At 46.5% G+C, this 12,856-nt stretch overlaps 1 protein-coding gene across 5 annotated transcripts in view; it reads right to left on the bottom strand.

The window, feature by feature from the left end:
• Window positions 1–12,856, bottom strand: part of RNFT2 (ring finger protein, transmembrane 2) — a 40,811-nt gene that overhangs the window by 21,643 nt on the left and 6,312 nt on the right. For all 5 annotated transcript variants that reach the window (XM_073313257.2, XM_073313258.2, XM_073313259.2 and 2 more), the window contains 4 exons: window positions 10,090–10,568; window positions 9,000–9,076; window positions 7,344–7,444; window positions 3,911–4,064 (listed from right to left, as the gene is read on the bottom strand). In XM_073313257.2, coding sequence (XP_073169358.1) covers window positions 3,911–4,064; window positions 7,344–7,444; window positions 9,000–9,076; window positions 10,090–10,568 — 811 coding nt within the window. The remainder of the gene's footprint in view (window positions 1–3,910; window positions 4,065–7,343; window positions 7,445–8,999; window positions 9,077–10,089; window positions 10,569–12,856) is intronic.

The following is a 12,856-nucleotide window of genomic DNA, read 5'->3' as shown; positions in this document are numbered from 1 at the left end:
GCAAATTTGCGGATGATACTAAACTGGGAGGAGTGGTAGATACACTGGAGGGCAGGGATAGGATACAGAGGGAGCTAGACAAATTGGAGGACTGGGCCAAAAGAAATCTGATGAGGTTCAATAAGGATAAGTGCAGGGTCCTGCACTTAGGACGGAAGAACCCAATGTACAGCTACAGACTAGGGACCGAATGGCTAGGCAGCAGTTCTGCGGAAAAGGACCTAGGGGTGACAGTGGACGAGAAGCTGGATATGAGTCAGCAGTGTGCCCTTGTTGCCAAGAAGGCCAATGGCATTTTGGGATGTATAAGTAGGGGCATAGCGAGCAGATCGAGGGACGTAATCGTCCCCCTCTATTCGACATTGGTGAGGCCTCATCTGGAGTAGTGTGTCCAGTTTTGGGCCCCACACTACAAGAAGGATGTGGATAAATTGGAAAGAGTCCAGCGGAGGGCAACAAAAATGATTAGGGGTCTGGAACACATGACTTATGAGGAGAGGCTGAGGGAACTGAGATTATTTAGTCTGCAGAAGAGAAGAATGAGGGGGGATTTGATAGGTGCTTTCAACTACCTGAGAGGTGGTTCCAGAGAGGATTGTTCTAGACTATTCTCAGTGGTAGAAGATGACAGAACAAGGAGTAATGGTCTCAAGTTGCAGTGGGGGAGGTTTAGGGTGGATATTAGGAAAAACTTTTTCACTAGGAGGGTGGTGAAACACTGGAATGCGTTGCCTAGGGAGGTGGTGGAATCTCCTTCCTTTGAGGTTTTTAAGGTCAGGCTTGACAAAGCCCTGGCTGGGATGATTTAATTGGGGATTGGTCCTGCTTTTGAGCAGGGGGTTGGACTAGATGACCTCCTGAGGTCCCTTCCAACCCTGATATTCTATGATTCTATGGACGGGCTTGTATTCAGGCAGGCAGCCTGTGTTGCAACATCCATTTTTGGTGTGGTAGACATACAAGCTTTGCTTGAGCTCTCTACCCAGGCTGGGAGGCATGCTTTCAGCTGCAGTGTAGACATACCTCAAGGTTGATGCATCTTAGGATCTTCAAAAAGAAAAGGAGGACTTGTGGCACCTTAGAGACTAACCAATTTATTTGAGCATAAGCTTTTGTGAGCTACAGCTCACTTCATCGGATGCATACTGTGGAAACTGCAGAAGACGTTATATACACAGAGACCATGAAACAATTATTATTTTAATAATATTTTAATATTATTAAGGTATTGTTTCATGGTCTCTGTGTATATAACGTCTTCTGCAGTTTCCACAGTATGCATCCAATGAAGTGAGCTGTAGCTCACGAAAGCTTATGCTCAAATAAATTGGTTAGTCTCTAAGGTGCCACAAGTCCTCCTGTTCTTTTTGCGAATACAGACTAACACGGCTGTTACTCTGAAACCTTAGGATCTTCACTACTCTTAAGTGGACGAGAGCTTGGGTTCTCCTCTGCCAGTGGGGCTTCCAGCATCTCAGTGCGCCCTAAAACTAAGCTGGGGCATCATCTCAGCAAAACCTGCTCGACTCCATCACTAATAGCACTTCCTGCAGTGTGCTGGGTTTTTCTTCGAGGTCTCCCATTCAGGTCTGATCCTGCTTAGTTTTCGAGATCAGAACAGATCACAGCCCCAAATGGTTTGACGGATGCAGAGAGAACAGTGTATGTGTGTGTGCGCGCAAACCCATGATTAAGTGATAGCAACAGAGCCTCAGATGTCAAGGGACAGAGAAACCATCAACAACATCTCAAGACAAAAATGGACGAAAAAAAATTGGAGAAATATCACTGTGCAGAAAAAGGTATTAAAAATGAAGCATCTGTGCTGCAAGCCATTATAGGCCCTTGACAGATGTGATCTTACCAGCCTCCCACTGTAGCTGCAAATAAAGACCCAGTCTCTTTCTTCTCCCCGGACAAGGATTAATGAGTACTTGGGATAGCTCTCAGACTAGCAAGCAAAGGCTGTGAACCTTTTCCAGTGCAGCAATTTATCTTGGGATGACTATTCACATCACTTTTTTTGCAAGCTGGATTATGCTCTGACCCAGCACATTAATCTCCCAAAATAAAATAATAACAATAATAGAAAAAAAAAGAACTGGACAATCGCCAGAGATAAATTAATAACCATCTCAAGTACCCCTGGTGCACAGGAACAAACAGCTCAACTCCCCTGCCACCCATCTTATTTGTAAGCATAACTATTCCTGCTTTAAAAATTCCCTTTAAGTGCTTTGCCTGAGACTTTCAGTGAGGGATGATGATAGTAATATCTTGCATTTATATAGTGTCTTTCATTCCAAAGGCCACCAAAGTGTCTCCTTACAAAATTTAACTGATCCACAAGCTCTACTTAACACATCCATCACTGGTGACGGGTTGGGGGTGGGGGCAAAGAGAACATGACAGCTCTAATAGTGAACAGGAACTTTACACAACTGTTTAGGACAGGAAGTGAAAAACCATCATACACTGAGACCTAGTCTACACACAGTTTCAGTATCGATGGAATAGGTTCAGTTAGGGATGCAATTTTCTACTGAAATAGTTAAATGGGTACTGCACCTGCTTTGGGTGCAAAGGTGCCAATATAGCTTTCCCCCTTCCCTTACAAGAATAAGCTATACCCATATAAGTCACCTTCAGACCCACATAACTGCATCCACACAGGAAGGAGGTGTTGTGCTGCTTTAACCTGTGTGCAGACAAACCTTTAGGGTGATATAAAGTAATTATTTAAGCTGGAATGTTCCCAGAACACTGGGGTTAACACATCTATTCTTGTAAAACTATAAAATAAAAAGAGTGTTACAGGTCTGCAGTGAACACAAGAGCTCAGAACCAGAGTTTCACATCTCATCCAAGAATCACAGCAGCATAATGTACCCTAAACATGCTGGGGGATTGGATAAGTACTGGCTCAGAAGGAAGAATACCAGCATCTCTGAAGATCAGCCCCCACCGGCCCCCCGGGGGGTGGGGGGCAGAGATCTCAGGTTCAGTGCCCAAAATTAGAAACTACTTTTTTTAAACAAACATTCACCTGCCATAAGAACTCAAATGCAAGAGCACTGAGATCCCGCATGCACATCAGGAAACCAAGTCCATAAAATGAAATGGATTCTAAACATGAAGTGACACTGGCCTGTTTAGTTTCATTGTACACAATGAGTGATGATAGAATTCAGGGTAAAAAACAAGAATGGTGAGGGAAGGGAGAGAGATTGTATCAATTAATAAGTACATATAACAGAGAAGTTTCTATCAGTTCTACAGTCAGTCAGAAAAATAACCCAGGAAAAATGGTGCAAAAATTTTACCAAAACTTTCCAGGATGTTTTCTTCCCTAACATCACATTTTCATCAAAATGTTGATATTTGAAAAATTGTGACCAGTTCTACTACATACATGGTAAATCAGATTTTTAAAATTCCATTTTAATAATTTAAGGTGTTATCAGTTACAAGGATACGGATGCTTGTCTTCCACAAAGCATGCAATTTTTATCACTTTAATCTACTGTTTTTCCAGCAGTGGGAGGAAGGGGGGGGGGGGGTTCTTCACAAAAGGCTACATAGTGCAAACTGCCCACAGCCTGTAGCAAGGGGCAGTGCTTCACTCTCACCCATTGTTGTTGGCTATAGCCCCACCTCCCCCCTTCCCTTTTTGGAGCAATATGCAGTTCTGGGAGGGAGGGAGCCAGCAGCCCTCACCCTACCTTGAACATAGGAGTGAAAATCTGTCTGGTCCTTGCACAAATCATGCAAGGGTTTGGGAAAATGGAGACTCCATTGCCTTTGCACACCCAGGCAAGGACCAAGCAGAATCTGTATCTAACCTCAGAGGCATAGTTTCATTGTGTGGCTCCCATCAGACAAGGACCAGGAAGAAAGCGGAGTCCTTTACCTTTGACTTGACAGCCAGAATGATTTTAGGCAGGGCAACGACCAGGCATTTCAAAGAGATGGTGAGATACTTCAGCACAAAGTCCGTGATCCCCACAGTCCACATCAGGTCAAAGAAATCCAGGCTCTCCAGGTTGGGTTTCAGAAATATCAGGCTGAAAAGCAGGACAGCAAGACCCAAACATTAATGAATGGCACATCATCTGCCCTTCATCAAAGCTCCAGTACAAAGAATGGGCCCAGGGACTCCACCAAACGTGAGCACAGGTTCTTAAGAGCAAGTGTAACAGGAGTAAGGTCAGCAGGTTAGTCCCATAGTCCCTCCGGGCCTTTGACCCAGGCCTGCTCTTATCCAGCCCCACTGACGTCAACGGCTTCAGACTTGCCCATTTTCAATAAAGGGAACATAGTCATCCACAAAGCCTATGGTGGAAATTAACCCCCTGCACTCCAGGCCGATATAAGAAACTTCCCTCCAGGGGGGTGTTCCCAATATCAGCAGCTCTGGTCTCCAAGTTTTCCCCCTCCATCCTATTCCTGAAGGAAAAGCCACCTACATCTCTCCATCTTTACACTGGGGAATGCTCTGAACCATGCACTCCACTGCAGTTCAGAGCCGCGCTGTGGGTCGTTGCCATTCCTCAGTCGGAACAGCACAGGCCAATCCAAGAGCACCGTGCTCTGTAGACCAGTCTTGAAGCCCCACAAAAGCACATTCTGGCAAAAGCAGAACTACTGCAGGTACAGTATTCTCCACAGCACCAAGCTGGCTGGGTATGCAGGGCAGGCATGTGACAAGGGTAGCATCGCATTAGACATAGAACGCTCAGGGCCGTTCAGCACGGGGTAATTGCACTGAGACAGTGCCTCACAAACTTCTGAGGCCGACTAAGAGCTGAGCTCTGTGAATCAGCATCGCCGATTGAAGCGCATGTATTCCAAACCTATAGAAAGTGGAATCCAAGCTCGGTCACAGATTCCAGCAAAGACAAACTAATGGGAGGTGGAGAGCAGTGACCCAGCAGGGCTCAGCATGCAGACCCTGCAGCTGCAAAGGATCCTGGGGCCGCAGAAACCAGCATGGTTCTGCTGCAGAGCGACAGAAGGCTGGATTCCAGGCGGCTGTTCAAGGTGTACATGCTCCATGTGCGGCATTCAGCCCAGCAGCTCACACTGAACAGGAAGGAGCGGGGCATGGGTGGGGTAGGGTCAGAGTATCCACTGCGGCACACATGATCTGATTAAGCCCCTCACATGCGTTGGGGACACATTAGGGAATGTGCAAGTCTACTTCAGCCATGGGCTAGAACAGCCTTCACAGAGCAGCAGAAAGATGCCTCTCTTTTTCCTCCTCCTGCCACCCCCCGTTCAGCAACTGGGGCTGGACACTGAGTTGAATATTTGCTCCCTTAGGTAGGAGGAGCCTAGGGTACCAGTATTTCAGGATATCACTGCATGGGGTACCAATTAAATCAGGACCTTCTTCAGCAGCCACAAGGGGCTTCTTGTTGCTATTACTGTCCACCAAGCTCTCTCATGTGAAAAGCAAAAACTTAACAAGAAAAACCCAAAACAAAAAGCCTGAGCATGAAATTAAAATACTCACAACTCTGGCACAGCACAACAGGTAAAATTAAACCCTAAAAACAGAAACAAAATCAGAGACTTAAATATTATTGTGGGCTAGGAAAATAAATACACAAAAACAGCAGCAAAATCAGGAAATGAAAAATAACTGAAAGGAACAAAAAGCAAATGGCAATTTCTAACCTCACAAGCCTGTGCAGGACTCCGGGCCCCAGTGCTGCCAGGGTCTCCACATAGACAGACCTCTCCATCCACACGGAGCACTGCTGAAGTCCAGGGGACTCTGCATGGGGCTGCTTGGCGGATCAGGCCTTGGTGTGGAACTCTTTGTCAGCCTTTTCAATATATTTAACCCTTTCACATCAACACACCACTCCCCAAAGAAAGGGGCACAATATTCCTGTTTTGCTGAAACTCTTTGAACTAACCTGCCCCTCTCCCAGCCCACCTCTGCTGTTCCTTTCCAAATCTGCCTGGCCTCATCAGCTCCCCCACACCTCCATCTCACCTTCCAGCTGCCCCATACCCCGATCATCATCCTCATCAGATCCCCCACACCCCATCTCACCCCCGCTGCTGCTCAGAGCCTCCCAGCAGCCTCCTTGCTGCCTTCTGTTTCCCAGCTGCCCACTATGGCAGCCTTTCCAGCACATTCTCTCAACCTGTTTCTCCTGTTCCACTCTGACCCAATCCTTCCCTCCAGAGCCTCTGAACTGCAACTTTCCCTACCATGTCCCTTCACTCGTCTGCTTCCAGTCTGATTCATACTACAGCAGCCCCTTCACTCCAAACACCCAGGCAGAATCCCAGATGAGAGTCATATTTTTTTAAAATAAAATAATTCAGAGTGTCGGGGTCAAATGAAACTCATTTTTCTCCAAGCAACAGTTAAAGACACAGGTATTTCTAATAACTGCTAATGACAAATTTGGTTTAATAAAGCAAATTCAGATGGGTGCCATGGTTCTGAGCGTACAAACGTTCTACCAGTCAATGTGCATTTTTTCCAGGGAAGAGATGGTTCTATTACCGCTGCCTTATCACAATTAAAAATAGAAACACTCTACCTGTGATGTCATCTAAGCTATTGTTGCTCATCTGATGCAAGACTGTTCAATACAATGCATAATCCAATGATTTCTTTAATATATACAGTTCCAAGTCTCAATCAACACTGTCAGTGGGACTCCCAAAACTTCCCTTGGGAAATTATTCCACAGGGGTACAGATCTCACTGTCAGACCAATTTTCTTAACGTTTGGCCTAAATTTGCCCTTGCATCATTTCACCCCATTTATCCTAGTTACACTTGCTTAGCCTAACTCCAATAGCTTCTCCTATTTTTAGCATTTAATTCTTCCTTTGTCACTGTAACAAGAGATTGACCCCAACCAAAACCCTCAGCTTCGGAAAAGTTGAGCTCCATAACTAAATTTGGAGACTGGCCCCTATTTGCACCGGATCCAAACACCCCCAAATGCTGGGAACATTTGGCTCTGGATCCAAATCTAAATGTTACTACTCAAGTCCATCTTTAGTAACAGAGTAAAAGCCTGATACATAGCAATGGAAAGAAGCCATTTTGGGAAGGGAAAATGAATGTCAGTATTATCATCTGGTTCCAGCACTCAGGCTCTCTATATCTCAATTACACCATGATAGAAAATTCCAGCTTCCATGGGCAAAAAGTGACCCGCATGCTTTCCCTCCATTTACTGTAGCAGAGATGGCAGATTCCATGGAACTACACTTTCATCTCATAAAAGTGTGAGAGAAGGTGGGCACCCTCTGTTCCACCCTGGCAATTACTGCCTGTTTCCACCAGGCAGGAGTTACCACATGCCCACCTGTTGTATAGCTGCTGGGAGCTGAAAGTGTAAAGCAAGTATAAGGTATTCCCCAGAAGGAAGGCCAGGATCCAGAAGACAATCAGCACCGACCTCTTCTCCTGAGCACAAACAAGAGGCAGACAAGACATATTCAAAAGTCTAAAGGGAACATGCATATTGTGCACAAAGCCTTTAACTGCTGAAAAATGTGAGACCAACCCAGGGGACAAACACACACTTCTGAGCATTCAGTAATTAGTTATTTACATGGGAGTGAGACATAAAAATAGGCAGCAAGGTACAGACATAGATAAACAGGACCAGAATCTGCTCTCGTTTACTTTATCAAGCACAGTTACTCCATTGAAATCAAGGGAATTACACTGGCAGAAATGGAGAGTCAGACCCACATAACCCAGTTTTCAAAGGTGGGTGCCTCAACAGGACATCCAAATCCTACATGCTTACACTCAGCTTGATAAGTAGGAGCAGATATGCTGTACCATAGGTCTGAGCTTCCATAAGCAGGATCTAGATGGCCTTATCAGGGGACACATTTGATAACTGGACCTATCACATCTAAACATGTAGCTTTCAAAACAATATATTACCTAGACTCTTTTAGACCATTATCATACCTAGAACATACTGCATAGAGCATGAATGGACAGTGTTTGGATGCAGGGTGGTTTCAGAGCATGTGATATAAGCAAGAAACAACCGAACAGATGAAAGAACCAACAGTAGCGTAAATTCTATATCTGTGAAGATGGGAATGAATGACAGAATATTAGATCCTAAACTCAGCACGTGTGAAGGTCTGAAGGTTGCCTCTTCTGAGCCTTGGACCAGCGTAATTTTGAGAAGGAAATTCCCCATTTGGGAGGGAAAATGAGAAAGAATTTTTCGGGCAGGTTTATTTAGTAAAAATGTGGCTCTGTGAAGCTGTTCAGAGGAATGCTAGATTGAGTCTTCAAGCTAACGTATTAATGGGCAGGGTAAGGTTTGGCAGTCAAATGTGCAAGACAGAGATAATTAATACCTAATTGAGCAATTTATCCCATCAGTCTGCATTTTGTCACATTTATTTCATTACCACATGTGCATAATTATATATTTATGCCACTCACATATCAGCTATATGAAAATGCAGCCCCAACCTGGCACTGCCATGCTGTTGAGATATCCCAATGAGACTATAAAACATGATACCTGAAGAAGCCAATTGGTTTATTTAAGATGTAACCAGAACACCAAGTATATTAATAAGTAATACTTCTATAGCATCTTTCGTCTGAAAATCTACAGGCTCTCTGTAAGCATTAATGAATTAAGCCTCACCACATCCTGGTGAAAGGGGCATTATTATCCATTGTTACATATAGGCAAACTGGGGCACATAGCTGTTGCTTGAAGTTGCACTGCAAATCAGTGACAGGGCCAGGAATAGAAACCAGTTCTGATTTTTCATTCTCTAATCACTATACCAGGCTTCCAGCAAGACAGGGAGGCTGTGTGGGGCAGGGAGGGAACAGAGTGTTCATATATGTAAAAAAAATCTGTGCACATTCATGGTTTCATCCACAAAGTGCAAGACAAGATCTGGCATCAGCATTATGTTGCATATTAAGAGCAATGTCTCAGGAACACCATAGAGCAAGATACCGTACCCACCTTCAAAGAGACCTGTTCTCGGAGAGTTGAGTTAGCATATGCAAATGTGCTGGCCATACCAATGCACACAGCAATCCCTGCAAGGAAAGACACGCATCAAAGGGCTGTTGAGCTGGGGAGGCAGTATTCACATTGTTAAATTATTTTATACTCAAAGTTTTAGGTTTAAAGCAAACAAACAAACAAACACCACACCTGTAACTGCTGGATATAGTGGGGGATGCTAACACACTGGCTGCTAAGCTCTGGAGAGCGGGGTTCAGATCACAAGCCAAATTAACGTGAATGTGTCATGGCCATTTCCAGTGCGTATATGCCCAGAAGCACAAGCTGCCACCCAGTCTAATACAATACTGAAGAAATGGCAGCCTCTGTTCAAGAGAGACCCAGGAACACAATAGCAAAGGCACTGCAGAGCATGCCTGAGTTGCACGAACAGAGCTAGGGAAGGAGAGAAGACTGGAATAGCAGCTGGTTCTGCAGATCAAGACTGAGGTGCACTGGCAACGCTATGTTGTGACCCACTAAGGGATCTGGATGCCCAATTCCCATTCAAATTAAAGGAAACTGGGTGCCTGAATCCTTTAGGCAGCTTTGAAAATCTCAGTTGTAAAGTTTAACTGGTGATCCCATCAGATCCCATCTCCCAGCTACCATCCTTCCAGCCAAGCACAATTTGAATCCCTTCTGAGACTTTCAGTACTACACAAGATCTGACCAGCAGAGGCTGCTGTAAGCATTCCCATCCCATCTGTCCCCTGGAGAGGTCTGAGTGAGAATGGAGAGGGGCAGGGAGAGAGACCAAGACAAGGAACAAAACAAGAGTCTGCCACATGGCAGGACAGGACATAAAACATGGACCTCACACAGCTGTAACAGCTAGTAATGACATTAAAGGGGAAGAAAAGTCAAGATGCCTAAAGACAGGTAGCTTCACCCCTGACCGCCTAGGTCCCCTTTACCCACTGAATTTGCTACCTCTAAGAATTCTTACAGAGATGAACACAGCAGACACTGCGGCAGGACACAGTTGCTGAATCACCCTCTCTCAACCTTGGAACCAAATCAAAATGGCGAGTTGGCTGCTTACCAAGCTTATGCTGGAAACAAACTTTAGCCAGGAGTATCAGGATGAAGGGAAGCCCCTTCTGGAGCCAGCAGATCACAGCCTTCAGCTCCGAGAGGGCAGGGGCAGGAGTCCCAGGCTGGTCCTCAGGATTGTCTTCTGCGTGTCCGTGTCGGTCTCCACTAGCCATGTGCAGCAGAGAGGATCCCCGATGGTGGCCATGGTGATAGTGATGGGGCTGCTGCCGGTGGTGGAATGGAGCTCCTTCTGTTCGGCTGGACCCTTCTTCCCTTGGGGCTGGCATCTGAATGAACACATCCCCGCCTCCTGCTGAGGAACCCAGGACCAAACCTGACTGGAATGGGGTAGTTGGGATGGTACCAGATGGGATGCCTGCCAGCCCCGAGAAGAGCTGCTGGGGTGAGGGAGTTTCGGACTTCAAACCTTCGAAAACTCCACCTTCCTCCACGCTGGTCTCAGAACTGACCGTCTGACTCCGGCTTCTGCAATGGGGAGAGAGACCCCACAGCAGGAACCATCAAACAACCAGCTGTGCACTGGGAAAAGCATCCTCCTGATTCTCCAGAGCACCGAGGCTGGATTCGATTCACCTTGGCATGGCTGGAGTCGTTAGGCAGTTCAATGGTGCTGGTCAAATACTGTTGCTTCCCCCACCCCCGTATGGGTCATAAAGTTCCTGAGCTCCTCGCTGGCTTTTTAAATCAGTGTTGGAGGGTTCCCAAAAACAGCTCAGTTACCGGCCAATTCAAAACTGTACATCATCTCTAAAATGGTTTTGATAGTAAACACATAGTGTATGCAAAACACCGTGGGCGGTGGTGTACATTTTTTATCGGTACGAATCTGAGATGGCCACACTACCCACGAGTGAATTAACTGTGTCATCCCAAATAAATGACCTAACAGCTCCACTTGCCAGGCTCTTCCCACTTTATTTAAGGGTGACCAACTGCCATCCTGGCACTGTCTGGAGGGAAAGCCAAATGACAACAACATGGGTGTAGGCTACCCCACTCCTAAAATAGAAGAGGTTAAAAGCAGCTCTGGAGAGGGCTGTGGCTGGCTGATTGGGGAAGCAGCCGCAGCTGGGCCACACCCCAATCAGGCCCCAGCTGGCCTGTATAAAAAGGCTGTGAGCCAGAGGCCCAAGGAGTCTCTCTCCAGGCTGGGAGAGAGCAGGGCCTGGCTGCCTGCCTGACAGGGGTCTGAGGGTGGCGCAGTGCTGGGGAAGGAGCAGGCTGAGCGGGGCGCTCCAGGCGGCAACTCCCCAGGCTGTAGGGCCTAGTCCAAGGCAGAGGAAGACAGTGGGTCCGAACACCCTTGCCTATGATGAGTGGCCTTTACACTGCCGTCTGCCCCAGGGAGCAACAGCTTGGTGATGACTGGCACTAGCCCAGACTGAGGCAAGGTGGGAACAGTGGGTTGGGGATTCCCCAGGAAGGGGAGACCCAGAGGCAGAGTGTGGGGGTACTGCCAGGGGGCAGAACCCCAGAGAAAGGGGCACCAGGGTCTGTGAGGGACACAGGGGCCAGAGCTGTGTGGATCACCAGCCTGCAGAGGGTGCTCCAGGCTGGAAAAGAGCTAATTCCCAACGACCAGCAGGAGGCGCCGCAGGGGTGAGTCTGCCCCTTCACAATGGGGTAGAAAAGCCAGAAAGAGCAACTTCCCTGTCACATGACCCAACAGGGGATTTAAGGGAAGAGACTATCCACCTGCATTTGTTTTGGTGGTGCACATAAATTTCATGTTTCACTGATAAATTATGCCCTGAGACAAGGGTCTGAAACAGACTTCAGCACAGCATTTGTCCCTTCCTGTGCTGGGGATACAGCCCACCCTACAGAGAGTTTCCAAGAAGAAGTTCAGGAATCTCATTATTTCATCCTAATGCCACATGTCAAAGGAAAATATGCTCTGTTTGTCTGTGCTCAGTGGCATGGCTCTACAGTGAATGCATGGAAGGTCTGACCCCATGTGACAGAGGAGACAATTCCCAAAGCAAGTCGCTAGCGAAGAAAATGCCCAGTGCAAAGTAAACACTTATAAACACTGACAGAGAGAGTAAAGAATAAATACAAAGATCAGCAATAGGTTGAACCCACAAATAGACACTCAGTGCAGCGCTACAGTCTCTCCGGATCCTAATCCCTGGAAGCCTCCAATTTTAGAAACAGTGATCACGAGCTGAGATTACACAGGCGCATACAGTGCCCACACCTTCCCGTAGCCCATCTCTCCCCCCCGAGCCCATAACGCTCCCTAGACCTCTTACTTGGCACACAGCTTTGCCTTTCATCTTGCTCTGGAACCAGCTCCAGCTCCCTCTTGGGCACTTTCCCACTAAGCGAGCTCTAAACAAGGCTTTTCATAGTCACACCCCACTCCCAGAGTCTCTGTGCAGGCACCCGCAAAGACTCAAAGCAACCAGATACTGTACCTTTTTCTATGGTTCAGAATTAACCAGATACATACTGGATGACACACTTAATGCCTTGAATCAGGGTGGGACACCAGTAGCAATTCTGTATTTATCTCCAAAAACATAAACATCGACAATATAACATAGCTGGGGCAGCTCCATATGCCAATCAAGTACACTGATGTTGTTTGGAACAATGCTATTAAGACTCATGATTATTCCTCCAGCAGGGAAGAGGTTAACTAGCCACTAGTTAAAAAGGGATACTGTGAAGGTAAACATTATGGGTGAAATCTTGGCTCTCCTGAAGTCAATAGGAGCTTTGCCACTGACTTCAATGGGACCAGTATT

The sequence above is a fragment of the Lepidochelys kempii genome, chromosome 15 (assembly GCF_965140285.1).
Source record: "Lepidochelys kempii isolate rLepKem1 chromosome 15, rLepKem1.hap1, whole genome shotgun sequence".
Classification (NCBI taxonomy): domain Eukaryota; kingdom Metazoa; phylum Chordata; order Testudines; family Cheloniidae; genus Lepidochelys; species Lepidochelys kempii.
Note: the sequence above shows the minus strand (reverse complement) of the source record. Positions and strands in the feature narration are given on the sequence as shown.